We start from the raw sequence: 15978 nt of genomic DNA on the forward strand, positions 1-15978 counted from the left end.
ACAATTACCTCTGTGCCTTGGTTTTCCCATCTGTAACAAGACATGACAAAACCTGACCTACTTCCCAGTGGGGTGGATAGTGAGGCAGAAGCAATGCCAATGGATGCCCAAGCTTTCCAAATACAAAGCTTCATGACATTGTTAAGAGGCTTCTGAGAATGCCGCGTGGATAAACACATTCTCACCTCCTCTCCCCCCTGCTGGGCAACAGTGTCTGTCTTCATTTTATTAGAGCAGATGAGCACAGTAACCTAAGCCGTAGGAACTCTATTCGGAAGGCAGTGAACTGGAACTCCAAGGCAGCAGCGGTAAGGACTTCTAGCAACCCGGTCTTTATTAAATGTTTTAAATTAAGAACAATCTCATAATGTAAAAGTCTGGCTTCCAAATTTTGTTTAAAAATGAACTTCTTTCTGAATTACAAAGGAGAATTTTCATTTGACTCTTTTTAAAAACAAACAAACAAATAATGGGCTTTTTTCAACAGATCCTGATGACTGGCTAGACTGGTAAAGAGAAATGGCTATCCTCTCTCCTCTAAGAGCTGGAAATTTGGCTCAGGCTATGAGTATCTGTCTGTCCCACCAAAGTGAACCAGATGCAGAGCAGAAATGGGTGATCAGCTTAGATCATCACAGGTTGTGAAAGACAAAATCAGGGCTTTTAAGGTTAAGGCTGGCCATCATAAATGAGCTGTGGTGAACTGGGCCAAAGCAGATGGAATATTATTGCTCTGTTCTGGGTTACTGTTAGCAGAGGTATGGAAAATCATCATAGAATCATTGATTTAGAGTTGGACAGGGCATCAGAGACCATCTAGTCCAACCCTTCTTTTTAGAGATGAACAGGGAAGAGAAATGACTTGCCCAAGGTCATACGAGGTCATAAGTAACAGAGCCAGGATCCAGACCCAGGCCCTGTGACTTCCAATCCAGCACTCTTTTCACTGATCCAAGAAGAGTTTAGGATTACAGAATCCTTGCTTTAGAGTTGGAAGGGCCCTTCAAGGTCATCTATGTAAATGTAAGTGAGGAATATAAATGTAGATGAGGAAATGGAAACACAGAGATTGTGACCTTGAGAAGGTCACAAGAAGAAGACAGTGAGTGATTAGAGGTCCTAGATAAAACTTAAAGCCTTCCTGTCCTGAACTAGTTTGTAGTATACTGGGAGAAATGGAATGAACAAATAATAAAAAACAAATACAAATTTTCCCCCCTAATTTATGATTTAGTTATTGTAGGAGATTCCTGGTGAGCTAACTTCATTGACCAATGCAGAGATGATCAAACATGCTGTAACATTATCATCTTGGGAAGATGCTTGGGGCACTGAGAGATTAAACCACCTGCCTATGGTCATTCAGACAGTGTTCATAGGAGGTAGGATTCAAAGGTAGTTTCTTTTGGATTCTGGTTGGTTTTGTATCCATTATGCCATTTTGTCTCTCAAGGAGAAAATATACATAAAGTAAATATAATGTGGGTTCAGAGAGAAGAGGTCAGACTTGGCAAAAAGAAATATGTTTATATTGTAGTAAGAATTCTTCTGTGGTATAGGGGAAAAAGAAGTCAATTCAGAGTCAGGATTCCAGGTTCATTCAAATCTTATCTCTGACACTTATCCCCTGTATGGCCTTGGACAATTCATTTAATGTCCCTGGACTTTGATTTCTTCTTTGTGAAGTAAGAGGGCTGGACTAGATGGCCTCCAGATTCCATCTAGCCAGGAATGAGTGTTCTGATAAATGTTTAACAACCATCTCTCCAGGAAAAACAAAAAAGAATACAGGACACATTTTAAAGTTTAATCTGCACTGACATTTTCTCTAGCACTTTTCTCAATCTAAACAAGAAATTGAGCTCTGATTTGTAGCTTTTGCTGATTTCTAAGATGTATATGTTCACAATGAAAATTTAACAATCAGTTCTTAAGAGCTCTTTTGAGCTGGCCACACCATTCTTTATTTGTTCTCCCCACTAGTCACAATAATGGTAAGGATACTTGCTAACTTCTATATAGTACATTAAGGTTTGCAAAACACGTTTCATACATTGTCTCATTCCATCCTTTCAATGAGGTAGGTGCTACCACTGACCTTTGGTAAGCGGCTTTCTGAGAGGGTAGAAGGCACAAAACACCATGAGCTTCTTAAAGGTGCTGTGCATGGAAACTTTCCAAAGGGTTCAATGTACTGTGACTTGTATGACTGATAGCAATGTCCTCCATCCTTTTAGATCATGCACCCCTATCAATTATCTTTTTTCATGGTATTCATTTTTTGTTTTTATTTTTTATGTATTTTCAATGATTTTTTCCCCCTTGGTGCATATGCTAGGGGTGAGGGAGGGGAGAGGAGGGGATTTTCCCAAAGGTGCTTTGACAGCTGCTGCTGTAGGTGCCTGAGCTGGGGTCAGGTTATAATTGAACTGAGCAGCTTATGCCAGGTTCAGAAATTGGGAGGTTAGAAGCTGGGGAGTATGGGATGGAGTAGCAGGGCACTGGGCTCATATGGGTGAAGATTAGAGCTGGCTGTATTGGAGATAAAAATCAGTAACTGACTATTGCTGGGAGGGTGGGATGGTAGCCCATCTTCCTCCTCTCTGATTGGTTGGCCCCTCAAGAGACCTGGCCTCTGCCTTGGAGCAGACTAAGTTATAGGACCACAAACACTGGACTGAAAATGGCAGTGATCACCTAGCTCTACCTCCCACATTTTACTGAAAAGCAGTCTGACCCAGAGAGAAAGTAGCAGAGTCAGGATTTGCTAGAAGAGCTCTAATTTCTACCAAATGGAGACTCAGCATTCATCCACTTAGAGATATTCTATTATAGATGAGATAACTCGGGCCTAGAGGCACCTTGCTCAAGTTCAGACAGGTAGCATGGGATGAAGGGGGAAAGCTGTGATGAGGGGTGAGGGAGGCTGGAGGAGGGCTAGAAGAAGAACTCAGAGAAGGCCCCCTCCCCTTCTGTACTCACTGCATAATTCTCCCTCGTCTTCGCCCTCAGAGCAGTCTCTCTGAAAGTTGCAAGCCTGGCCCAGGTGGATGGCTGTTCCATTCAAGCAGGTGAAGAAGCTCTTCAGGGCCATTTTGGAGATAGGTGGCATCCCTGGGAAGGAAAGACACACAAAAGCACATCAGTTCATGCTGCTTCCGACACAACTGCCCCACGGAGGGGTCTCACAAGGCTGAACTTCTCAGGCTTGCTTACAGGGTCAGCTGGACCATCTGTATCCTATATAACAATTCATACTCAATATAGCACTTTATATATACATATATATATATATATATATTACTATTTACATTATATACATATCTAGCCCTTAGCAAGGGCCTAGCATATAGTAGGAACTTAATAAATATTTACTGATTATCTCTAATAACCTTGTGAAGTGAATTCTGTTCAATCATTTCAGTCGTGTCTGTCTCTTCATGATCCCATTTGGAGGTGGGTTTTGTTTTTGTTTTTGTTTTTGGTTCTGGAGTGGTTTACCATTTCCCTCTCCAGCTCATTCTATAGAAACTGAGGCAAACAGGGATACATGATTAGCCATGGGTCACACAGCTAGTAAGTGTCTGAGGCCAGACTTGAACTCAGGAAGATTAGTCTTGACTCCACCTGAAGTGGAGAGAGCACATTATTATCTGTATCTTACAAATGAGGCCCAGTCAGATGTACCGACTTGCTTAAAGTCACAGAGTTAGTTAGTGTCTGAGCTGGGAAAAAAACTCCTACATTCTGTTCAGGGCTTACCACATTGTTCAGATCCGTAACTAGGGTGGGGCAAATGGGACTTTTCCCAGGATAACAACATTTAGAATGTGCTGACAGCAGTTATAATCCATCATCAGGTTAGAAACAACAGTTTGGCACTGAATTGGCAAGAAAAATTAAATAGGGAGATACAAGATGGTGAGCTGAGATGAGTTTTTCTCTTGTCCTTTCTGTTTCCAGGGATAAATATGACAGCCTTGCGCTAGTATCCTGGATCTATGAACTTACGTCCCCATGGTGATCAGATTTGAGACAGGGCCATGACAGTGTAGGCAGGAAAGTAGGAGCTGGGTTTAGTTTTTGTTTTTGTTTTTTTAATTCCCTGAGAACCTAAGGGAGACACTTTGCCTAAGACTGGCCTGAGGTGTGGAAAGTGGTTAGGACAGCCTTCTATTTCCTGTATCCCAGCTCAGTGGTCTTCTGGGTTTCCTTCCTTCCCAGACACCCTCACAAATCTAGGCCTGCAGAAATAATAAGTACAGCTCAGCAGTATTTCCTTCTCCTTAATATCTCATAGGGATTTGAGCTTAGGAAGAACAGGTGGGTGGGCATAGATTTCTCTTAGCCATGTGTTATGAGAAGCAACAGCCAGAACAGAAAATGTGATTTTATGATGATATAAGGGAAACTATCACAGATGTTGCACTGGAGAACGTGTTTGTGTGCGTGTGTGTGTTCATGTGTGTGTGTGTGCACACCCGTGCCATAGTCCCCAGCGTATAGAACCAGGTACAGTGGAGAGCTGCTACAAGGAGGCCCAGACACTTTCTAACCATTGGAGTGATTCAAAGATGGAATGAGCTACACCGGGAGAATTGTGCTTAGCACAGTGCCTGCTATGTTGTAGGTGCTTAATAAATGTTTATTGGATTGGATTGTGGGTCTCTCCTCATTTGAGGCCTTTAAGCAAAAGCTAGATGACCACTTGTTGGATGTATTATAGTGGGGATTCCTTTTCAGATATCAGTCGTACTAAAGGGCCTCTGAGGTTCTTCCCAACTCTGAAATTCTGATTCTGTAATCAGTGGGTCTCTTTCTACCACCCATTGTATAGAGTCCCACTTTCCTGATCCTCCCACCACCCCCAAAATAAGAACATGCTTCATGCTGCTTGGGCTGTTAGTGTTACATGTTGGCACTCCTAGTTACAAAGGCTCCGTCTGCCTCAGTCTCCCCTTGGCCACCACAGTACCTTCTCAGCCTGACCACAACAGGGCCAACACCAGGAACGTGGAGGCATGGTCCAGAACCAGCCATGAAAACCAGGATTCTGGGACCCTTAGGAAGGTAGGGGAGGGTGGGAAGAATGGGTCCATGCTCCTTGAACCTCTGTGTCTCCCTTTGATGAAGTCTGCAGTGTGCCTCATGCCAGCCTAGAACCCAGCTCTGCCCGTCTAACATGGCTATTGTAGCTATAGTGCTGAGAGGTCTTAATTTTAAAACACAAGACATCTGTCTGTAGAGAGATTATTAGAGGGGGTGTGTCTTTAAACTTGAATGGGGAAAACTACATATTTATTTTCATGAACCTTTAACTAAAATTTAGCATTTCCTTTAATCATGAACTTTAAAAAAAGCTTCTTCTAAGCAGGGGGTCTATAGCCTTCACCAGATTGCCAAAGGCATCCATGGCACAAACAGGCAAGGAACCCCTGGGCTCCACCATCTCAAAGGGCTCTTCCAGCTCTAGAATGCTGGGATTTTATTTCCTTCCTCAACGTGGGGATAGTTGGCCTATGTGACGTGGTGAAGTTGGGTGACGTGGGTCATCCAGTTAGATTGACCTCAATTGCTCCTTCATCTCTTATTAAATTCAGTTTAACTTTTGCTGCTGTTTAGTTGCTTTTAGTCATGTCCTACTCTTCATGAAAGCTTTTGGGGGATTTTCCTGGCACAGATACTAGACTGGTTTGCCATTTGCTTCTCCAGCTCATTTTGCAGATGAGAAAAATGAGGAAAACAGGGTTAAGTGACTTGCCCAGGGTCTCACAGCTAGTATGTGACTGAGGCCAGATTTTAACTCGGGTTTCTTTACTCCAGACCCGGTGCTTCATCCACTTCACCATGTACTATTTATTAAGTGCTTACTATGTGTTGAACTCCATTGCCCTTTCAACTCTTATTCAGTTAACTAGCAGTTATTGAGTGTTTACTATGAGCCAAGTACTGTGACAGGTTCTGGAGATAACAAACCAAAGTTAACCAGTCTACTAGAGGAAATAGCCGGTATACAGATCATTAAATACAAAATACATGCAAAGCACATTTGTTGTTGTTCAGTCATGGTTTGACTCTGTGGTCTCCTCCGAGGTTTTCTTGGCAGACATACTGGATTGGTTTGCCATTTCCTTCTCCAGCTCATTTTGTAGATGAGGAACCGAGGCAAATAGGGTTAAGTGACTTGCCCAGGGTCACACAGCTAGTAAAGTAAGCCAGATTTGAACTCTGGAAGATGAGTTTTTCTGATTCTAAGCCCAGTGCTTTATCTACAACACCACAAAGTTAATAATAAGTATTTACTAACCACTGAGGGATTAAATTAGTAAAAGTCTATTGGAGGTGGTGCTTAAGCTAATTAGGGCTTGATGGGATCCAGGGACTTCAAGAGGCAGAGTTGAGGAGGGAGAGTAATTCAGGCTCCGGGAAGAGATAGCTGGTGAAAACACACAGGATAGGGAGATAGTTGGTTCTGTATGGGGAAAGTCAAGTGGGCTGGTTTAGCTGGAATGTCAAAGGCTTGAGGCTTAGTTATGTGAAATCAGTCTAGACAGTTGGAGCTCACTCATGAAGGGCTCTTAATGGCAAATACAGTTTGTAGTTCATCCTGGATTTAATAGGGAGCCACTGAAGTTTCTTGAGTGAGTTAGTGAGGGATTGTATTTCTGGAATATCAGTTTGGCAGTTATGGAAAGGATGAGGTGGAAGGAGCGGAAATGAGGCAAAAAGACTATTTATGAAGTGAATGTGGCAGGTCCACTCTAGAGTCGGTGAGAGTATGAACTAGGGTGGTGGCCTGGTCAGTAGAAAGAAGGGGAACATGTATGAGATGTGTTATGGAGGTAGCATAGACCAGACTTAGAGACTGATTTGGTTATGTGGGGTCTTGAGGAAGCAGGAACGAAGACTTGAATCTTCTTTATCCTTACTTCTCCCACATCCTAGGGTCCCAGAGCTCCAGTGAAACCCAACCCCCTCAGCTCTCTCCTCCAGCTGGCCCTTGCCAATCCTCTTACCTTCTTGGCCAGGGCATGAACACAATAACCCTCCTACTGGTGAGGAATCAAAAACCTCCAAGAGACAGTTTCTGGGCAAATAATAATTAATTTATTAGTTAGGCTAGTCAGAAATCAGTAGATTGATGGTCAATGGTTTCTCTCCATAACCAAAGATGCCGAAGAAAATCCTGAAACACTTTAGATACTTTCTGAAAGGGAATCAACCTGACAAGGGAAAATCAGCTTTGATTGGTGGATATTTAATGAGGAGGGGGGCTAACAGTGTTCAGCTCCTCCTACTGAGAACTGGCTTGATCATAAGATTCAGCCATCTCCAGCAATCTGGGTGGGGGTGGGGGTGGGGGGGGGAGAGGGGATTGGGAAGCCATCTCCATTGGGACCTCCAGGCTGGTTTTCTCCTTCACGAGCTGAGTCACCCCAAACTCTAAAGGAAGGGATCAAGGACAGGGATTCCTTCCCTCAGGGTAAGGACTTGCCCAGACTGGATTTTGTTTATATTTTAAACAGAAATTAGGTCTCCTGGTTGGATGGGGTCCTGCCCAAAGTTGGGTCCAGCCCTGATCAAAATTGATGAACACAACATGCCTTGAAAGCTAGGAGCGATCTCATCCATCAGACATACCTTTCAGAGACTGACTTTAACAGGAAATGGGCTTTTACAGAAAATAGAAAGAAAAAAGGTGGATCACATGACTGGTTAGGTATTGATATGCTAGTACAATACTAATGCTCTCATTTTTTTTTAGCACCCTCTACAGAATCAGAACGTCAATTTTTTTGCACGAGGTTTCATTGCACACAGAGGCTGCCCAAATGCTGATCACCAGACCAGACACTGGTGAGCTTCTGAGAGCCCTCCCTGTGACTGCTTACAAGAACCTATAGGAATGAAAGGAAGAGGAAAGAAAGGCAGAAAGTGGGGTGCAGTACACAAGGAGTTACACTTGGAATCTGGAAGACCAGCATTCAAATTTTCCCTTAAACATATCCTAGCTGTGTGACCTTGGGCAAGCTATTTAGTGTCTCTTGGGACTTGGTTTCCTCAGTGGTAAAATGTAAGGGTGGTATACTAAGGTTTCTTCCAGTTCCAAGGTTATGATCACAAAAATTAATTCTCCAAACATTTATGAAGAACTTATTTGCCATGAGCCAGTTCCCACCTTCAAGGGACTCATGGCTTAATCAGGAAATGAAGCTTGTACACAAACTACTATAAAAACAAAACCTCACACAAAAGCAAAAATGAAAATGGAAAAACTTTACAAGTACAATGTATGAGGGAATTGCATAATATTGTGCAATTCCTGTTAAGACATTTTCTTAGAGAAAAACGCCTGGGGCCAAAGTTAGCAAAGAAGTATCAAAGAGCCCCATTGCTTACTTGTTAAGGGTTTGCTTTGAGCCTTTTACATAAATTTTAATTTTGTGCTTTGATTCTCTACTTGTTGGTGATGTCACTTGGGAAGCTTGAAAATGACATTTTCTTCCTGCCTGGGCAGCTGGTGCCACTGGGTTCAGAGGGAGCTACCTCCCCCAGCCCTTGGGCTGGAGCTGATGCTGTTAATTCTTCATCTGACAGCTGGCAGTGTTTCACCTGGGCCACAGCAGCCTCTGGGCTGGGAGGCAAGACAACAGCCATGACTGGCCAAGTGATAGATGCCTGCAATTATGTACAGGGCCCTGGGCAAGCTGCTGGAGATATAAAGATGAAAAAAAAATGCAGTCCCTGCCTTCAAGGAGTTTATATTTCTGTTGAGGGAAACATCACACACATTAGTTTAAGACAAAGTAGAGCATGACAGGGCAAAAGAGAGATTCAAATAGTGTGCTAGGAAAATGAGGTGAAAGAAAAAGCACATTTTAGCTGGAGGATCCTGCAAGGCTTCAGGAAAGCCTAAGACTGTACCTGAGCTGAGCCTAAGATAGAAAGTGGAGGACAGGGGAAAGATGGCTGGCTCTGGAGTCATGGGAGCTGGGTCAAAATCCCACCTCTGTCACATTACTGGTGTGACTTTGGGAGAGTTACTGAACTTCCCTGGTTCCTAGTTCTTTCATCAGAGAAATAAAAAAAAGGGGTGGTGGTGGATAGATTAGATAGCTTCTGAGGTCTCTTTCAGTTGTTGTTGTCCGGTCATTTTTCAGTCATGTCCAAGTCTTTGGGACCCCATTTTGGGGTTTTCTTGGCAAAGATACTGTAGTGGTTTGTTATTTCCTTCTCCAGCTCATTTTACAGTTGAGGAAACTGAAGCAAATAGGGTTACTCAGTTAGTAAGTGTCTGAGGCTGAACTTGATCTCAGGAAGATGAGTCTTCCTGACTCAAAGCCTGGCACTCTAATCACTGCACCACCTAGAGCTTCTAGTTCTACACAGAGCATTAATTCTGGAGTAAGAAATTCTGGGTATTGTCTCTGTGGCTTTCCACCTCTGGGAACTTGGGGAAGTTACTGGGCTTCATTTTCCTCAAAATGACAGATAGAGGGGAGAAATAAGCATTAATTAAGTGCCTGCCATATGCCAGGCACTGTGCTTAGCATTTTACAGCCATCTCATCTGATTTTCACAGAAGCCTGAGGAGGAAGATGCTATTATTGTCCCCATTTTACAGATGAGGAAACTGAGAGAGATGGAAATAAGGTGACTTGCCCAGCTGGGTGGTGCAGTAGTAAGAAGGCTGGGCCTGGAGTCAGGAAGACTCATCTTCGTGAGTCTAATTCTGGTATCAGACACTTACTAGCTGTGTGACCCTGTGCCAGTCACTTAACTGTTTACCTCGGTTTCCTTATCTGTAAAATGAGCTGGAGAAGGAAATGGCAAACCAGTCTAGTATCTTTACTAAGAAAAACCCCAAAGGAATCACAAATCATTGGACACTGAAAAAATTACTGAACAACAAAGTGTGTGTGTGTGGGTGTGTGTGTGTGTGCGCGCGCGCGTGCATGTGTGCTTATGAAATTATATCAGGAAGAAGAGAAGGCTAAAAACCTGGAGACTTGGGAAAGACCTCATGTAATAGCCACCTGAATGCAAAGTAATTTAGGGTAGATTGCACTAACAAATAAGGGGATCAGGAAAGACCTGCTGTGTGAGATGGCAAATAGAAGTTGTAAGAGGCAGAAGTGAGAAGGCAGAGCATTTCAGGTGTGGGGGACAGCCTGTACAAAGGCACAGAGGTGGGAGATGAGATCTGGGCCAGATCAAGTAGGGTACAGAAGAGGCAGAATTTTTCTCCTTTTTCCCCTTAAATTGGAGCCTGCCTCCGAGAGGGATCACTGTGGTTCTCCATGATCCCAGGCTTTGATGAATCTCGTTGCAGTTGCCCTGGATTCCCCCGCTCTTACCACTGGGAGCTCGTGCTTGGGACCAATTTCATTAAATGGCCGTCCAGCACTCGTATCTTTACTGCTGGCCCAGGCTCAGAACTAATGAGGCGTGGCAAAAACAACCTCTCTGTCTTCTCAAGTTCCTTTTTTATGGGTCCTATAAATTTCAGGGAGCAAAGTCCCCCTAGTGAATTGCTTTAATAAAGGAAGTTGAAATTCCCGTGCAGGGACCACTCTGTTATGAAAACTTGCTCTGGCTCATGGTACAACCCTGTTGGCTGCTGGTGGACTCTCCCAAGGACCAGGGCAAGAAGGGGGAATACTGAGATAGTGGGGGGAGGGGTGGGGTGAAGAAAGACATTTTGGCTGGAGAAGCCAAGCCCAGAGACCAGGTGGCTGCAACCTTAGTCTACAAAGCATTAGCGAGGATGATGGAAGAGGAAGATGATGGAGGGTGAAGGAGGATGGGGGGGAGGAGGACGACTGCCAACATTCATATGGGGGTAGCAAAGAACTTTTTTTTTTTTTTTACCATTTCTCATTTGAGCCTCACAATAACCCTGTGGCTGTAGTGAGCACAATAGGATTCATTATCTCCTTACTTGGCAGATGAGGAAGTGGTGGCTTATGCGAATAAGAGAATGACCTATGGTTTCTGCAGCATGGCAGAACTCTCAGTATGGAAACTCCCTTCAATTGTGTAGATTGCAACCAGCCTATAACTTAGTAGATAACTCCTAGGCAGCTGCCTAACCCATTTGCTTAGGGTCATATAGCTAGTTTAGTATAACAGGGGAGATTCAAACCCAGGCCTTCCTGACTCTGTGTCCAACATTCTATCTCCTAGACCACGTCTGCCTTGAATGAGGAGGTTTACACTAGAAAACATCAAACAATCCCTGCCCCAACTCATAGAGCTACTCGATGGTCCCAAAAGAAGAGAGATATTGTGAGAGCTCACATTTCTCTAGTGCTTTGTCATACAAAGCTTTCAAAAGTTTTTTTTTACAGATGAGGAAACTGAGGCTGAAAGTGCCTTGCTCACTGGGGCCTGGAGTCACTCTTAGTGAGTTCAAATCTGGGTACTTAGGTACCTAACTGGAAGTGAAAGAATCAACACAACAACAAAGTCAAATGACAAAGAGGAATTTGTTCCTGCCAGATTTTAGCAGCAAAATTCACAACCGGTGCTTCTGGCTCTAAGTTCACGACTTGACACTTTTCTCTTTGGGCACTGGTCTCACAGTTTTACTGACTCAGAACCAGTGGATCCTGGGTCTTAACTGAAGGGGTTAGCTGAGCCAGGAGGGACTGACTGCAGTAGCAATTGGGAGAAGGGGCAGGAGGGCAGCAAAGATCTCTAAGCCAAAGGCCCCTTTGTTGATTCATTGACATCAATTCATTGGGATCCAAAATCCTTTCAGAAGAGAGTCCGGAGTGCCAGGAGATGCTTGTGAACGTGCTGCACCCATGGTTTCCATACACAGGCTTAGGATTGGAGGATCACAGTCCATGGTGGAGGAGTCCCAAGGGGATGCCTTGTCCAATCCTCTCATTTTACAGATGTGGAAACTGAGATGAAGGTCCAAGGTCTTGTCCAAGAACTTGTCCAAGGTCACGCAGGTAATAATAAATGCCAGAGACTGGGTTGAAAGTCAGGTCCTCTGCGTACAGAGCCGGAGTGATTTCTGCTGGTAAGAGAACCCTACTGTAGGCAGGAGCTGGCCTGGAGGGCCTCTGAAGTCTTTAATTACGGGGCTTACTCCTTAGTTCAAGTCACCATGATGACAATTGATCCTTGGGAATTCTGTGTTAGGAAAAGTCTTGTATATGAGGAATCTACTTAGGATTCCATGTTTAGAGTTGGAAGCGACCTTGGAGGCCATCTCTAAGGGCCCAACTTTCTTATTTTGCAGCTAAGGCAACTGAGGGTGAGAGAGATTAGGGGCCCATGGTTGTACAGCTAGTTAATATGGGAGGCAGAGTTAGAACCTAGGACTTCTTGACTTCTAGAAGTATAGCCTGTCCATTACAGCATTTTTGTCATTCGGTCATTTTTTTTCAGCATGTCCCACTCTTCATGACACCATTTGGGGTTTTCTTGCCAAAAAAAAAGGTTTGCCATTTCCTTCTCCAACTCATTTTACAGATGAGGAAACTGAGGCAGAGAGGGTTAAGTGACTTGCCCAAGGTCACACAGCCAGAGTGTCTGAGGCCAGATTTGAACTCACTAAGGGTGACTTCAAGCCCCAGTACTCTATCCACCCCACCTAGCTGCACTCCCAGGTCCCATATGCTAGCTTAATTATAACAACCTTGGAAGTGATAGGCTACCCAAGTCCAGTGAATAATCTTAGGCACAGTCATCAAGAATGCTGATGCCATGTCCTCTCAAAGGGAAGAAAGAGGATCTATTAAACCATTTTGTGAGGGCTCCTACACATGTGTCCTTATTTGCTAGGTTGATTTAGTATCATTAACATCAGGCTTGTTAATGCTTCCTATTATTAATCACTTTCCCCTGAAGTTCCATTGTTTCTTCCTTGCTAAACAAACTACCTCCTGACCTGAGGCTGCTTCACTCCAGAATTCCAATCTGACCCATCTCCATCAGCTGTCGCTTGGTTCCCCAAGCAGCCCCCTCTAACCACCACGATGCAATCGGTGGCCCATTTATCTCTTCTCCTGATGTAGGCTGCATTGGCTCAGATCCGCTTTGCACATGTGTGTGGTATAGGTCAGGTTACACAAATTGCTGTTCTACAGAACGGATGATTTATTGAGTTCACTCAAGGTGAGTTATTCTTTCTCTTTGCTTTCATATTCAGAGCATAGAATTATAGTACCCACCCTACCCCCCCATCTCTCCTATGCACACATATACACGCCACAAGTGTTCCTGGAGATTGGACGCTTCAAAATGGATTTGAGGGACAGACTTCTGTTTAAAAGTACAATGAACTTTCAGGTTAATTCACACTTAATGACTATTTCTTTGGGTGGAAGTAAGGTGTTGGACCTGTGATTGCATTAATGCAGCAGACCCCTGATATGAAAACTTCTACTGATGCAGACTGGTGGCTAATCTATAATACAGAGGATTTAAGTACACAGAGTTAGAACTGGAAGGACCTTAGAGACTTTCTAGTCCTCCTCCTCTCCCCTGCCTCCATTTAAAGATGAGAAACTAAGGTCTAGAGATGAGAAGTGACTTGCCCAAGGTCACATACTTTAAGTAGTCAGTGGTATGGTTAGCTTTTGAACCAAGGTACTCTGAATCTAAAGCCAGCCTATTCCTCACTGTACCCTTGAGGCAGTGGTGCAATGAAAAGAGTGTTAGGTATGAAGTCAGAGGGACTGGGTTCAAAGTTCGGCTCTGATGTATACTACCTGTGTGAGTGACTTTAGTCAACTAATTTCATTTCAGTTTTCTTATGTGTAAAATAAGGGAATTGCATGAAATCAAAGTTTCTTGACAGTTTTTTTTGGCAATTTGGTAAAACCTGGGAATCTTTTTTCAGAATAATGTTTTCAAATATGTAAAATAAAATAAAATATGAATGATTACCAAGGAAGCTAAAAGTTTCCTTTGAACATTAAGATGCATTTTTTCCCATCCCAGTTAAATGACCCCAGGGTCATCTATCCACAGTCCCTCTGGGAAGGGGTCTGAGGTCCCTGGGTCAAGAACTCTTGCATTGGGAGGACTCTCAGGTTCCAATTCGTTCTAAGTCTATGACCTATGTTTTTTTGTAAGAGTTACTTGGAATTACTGAGAAGTTAAATGATTTTCCATGCTCACATAGGCCAGTAGGTATTAGAGACAGGACTTAAATCCAGGTCTACCCAACTCCAAGACCCACCCTCTTATCCATTATGTTGTCTCTTGTCTCTTGAAGATGATTTTCTGGGACATTAAAAAGGGACATTTGAACTGAACTTCTTTACCTTCTTTCCCTACTTGGGCAGCTAGGTGGCACAGTGACCAGAGCATTGGGCCTGGAGTCAGGAGAATTGAGTTCAAATCCAGGATCAGATACTTACTAGCTGTGTGACCCTGGACAAGTCACATAACTTCTATTTGACTCAATTTTCTCATCTGTAAAATGGGGACAATAGAATTTACTGTATAAATGTTAGCTATAATAATAACAATAATAATATTATTATTATTAAAGAAACTAGAACTCTCAATAGAATATCTTTTGGACAAGAGGCCCTTTTTCTGAAATCCAAAAGAAGGTGAGCTTAAAGTTTGAGCTGACCAGGCCTCTTTTGGAGGCAGAACTCAGGAACTCTCTAGAGAGCGTGGGAACCTGGGGCCTGGGCATTACCTGCCTGGTGGAACTGTATGGCATTCTACTATTCAGAGAGAAGATTTCATGAGGACAAGCCATTTAAGTCTCTAAGTCTGAGCAACTTCAGGGAAAGAAGGATGGATGGGGACCTCGGGAAGATATGGTCAAATAATGTGGTCAAGCCAAAAGCTGCTGTTCCCTCACTGACATTAATGGGAGTGTTTGAGGCCTGGAGGCTCCATAAATTAACCCCAGTGGTAAGCAATTCCACTGAGAGCTCTGAGTCTTATAAATTATTATGCTGGCAGCCTCCTTAAAGAATGGGCAGGTCTGGCTTCCCTTACTAAGGTATGTAACCGAATATTGTAAACTAAAAATAAATAAATTTAAAAGGAAAAAAGAGATGGAAGGAGGACTGGTCAAAGTCAAGGAGAGTGCTAGACCTGGAGTCAGGACTTGGGTTCTAATCCTACTTCTGACAGTGAATAGTAGAGACATGTCAGTTCCTATTATAAACATCAGCTCTCCATTCAGCAGCATGAGGACTAGGACTGGCTCTAGGTAAAGACGAATAGGCTCATGAAGAATCTCCAGATGTGGAGGGAGTTAACAGTGCATCTGACCAGACCCACAAACATAAGAATCTCTTCTATAAAGTCCTGACCAGTGACTGATGTGGCACCGTTCAAGGGGAGGGGGTGAGGAAGGCCGCCCATCCCCCCTTCACAGCCCCAATGTTTGGAAGTTTCTTCTTTGAAGCTTTCACTCATGCTCCTGGTTTAGTATCCTAAAAGCCAAGCAGAACACTCCTAAAATCCCTTTTCCATGGACTAATTCTTCAACTGCCTGCCATCTGTCCCCCAGTTCACAGAAGCATAGATTTAGAATGGACCTATGAAGTCATCTAATCAATAACCCCCCACCATTTTGCAGATAAGGAAACTGAGGCCTAGACAGGTTACCCAACTTGCCCAAGGTCAAGAAGAAAGCAAATGCCTGTGATTGGACCTGGAAACCAGGTCCTTTGACTCCTTCCATATTCTAGCCTAAATATCCCCAGTTCTTTCAATCAGTTCTTATAATTCTCATGGCTTAGTTTTCATTCTTATCATCATTTTGGTCTCATTCATCACCAGTATTCTTAAAACACCAGCACAGCACTAAACTTCTCTCAATTCAGCTTAGCATACATTAATTAACAGAATTCTTCCTTCCTTCCTTCCTCCCTCTTTTTCTTCCTTTCCTTCTTTCCCTCCTTCTTTCTCCTTTCCCCTTTCCTTCTTTCTTTCCTTCTCTTCCTTCCTTCCTTCCTTCTTTCCTTCCTTCCTTCCTTCCTTCCT

The 15978-nt window shown here is 43.5% G+C and overlaps 1 protein-coding gene across 1 annotated transcript in view; it reads right to left on the reverse strand.

Annotated features, from left to right (window-relative positions):
• Window positions 1–15978, reverse strand: part of ALK (ALK receptor tyrosine kinase) — a 1085901-nt gene that overhangs the window by 202152 nt on the left and 867771 nt on the right. The window contains exon 6 of the mRNA XM_069072137.1: window positions 2983–3114. Coding sequence (XP_068928238.1) covers window positions 2983–3114 — 132 coding nt within the window. The remainder of the gene's footprint in view (window positions 1–2982; window positions 3115–15978) is intronic.

This window comes from Petaurus breviceps, unplaced genomic scaffold, assembly GCF_028583685.1.
Source record: "Petaurus breviceps papuanus isolate PSGF00001 unplaced genomic scaffold, PetGlider_PUasm1.0 90845, whole genome shotgun sequence".
Classification (NCBI taxonomy): Eukaryota; Metazoa; Chordata; class Mammalia; order Diprotodontia; family Petauridae; genus Petaurus; species Petaurus breviceps.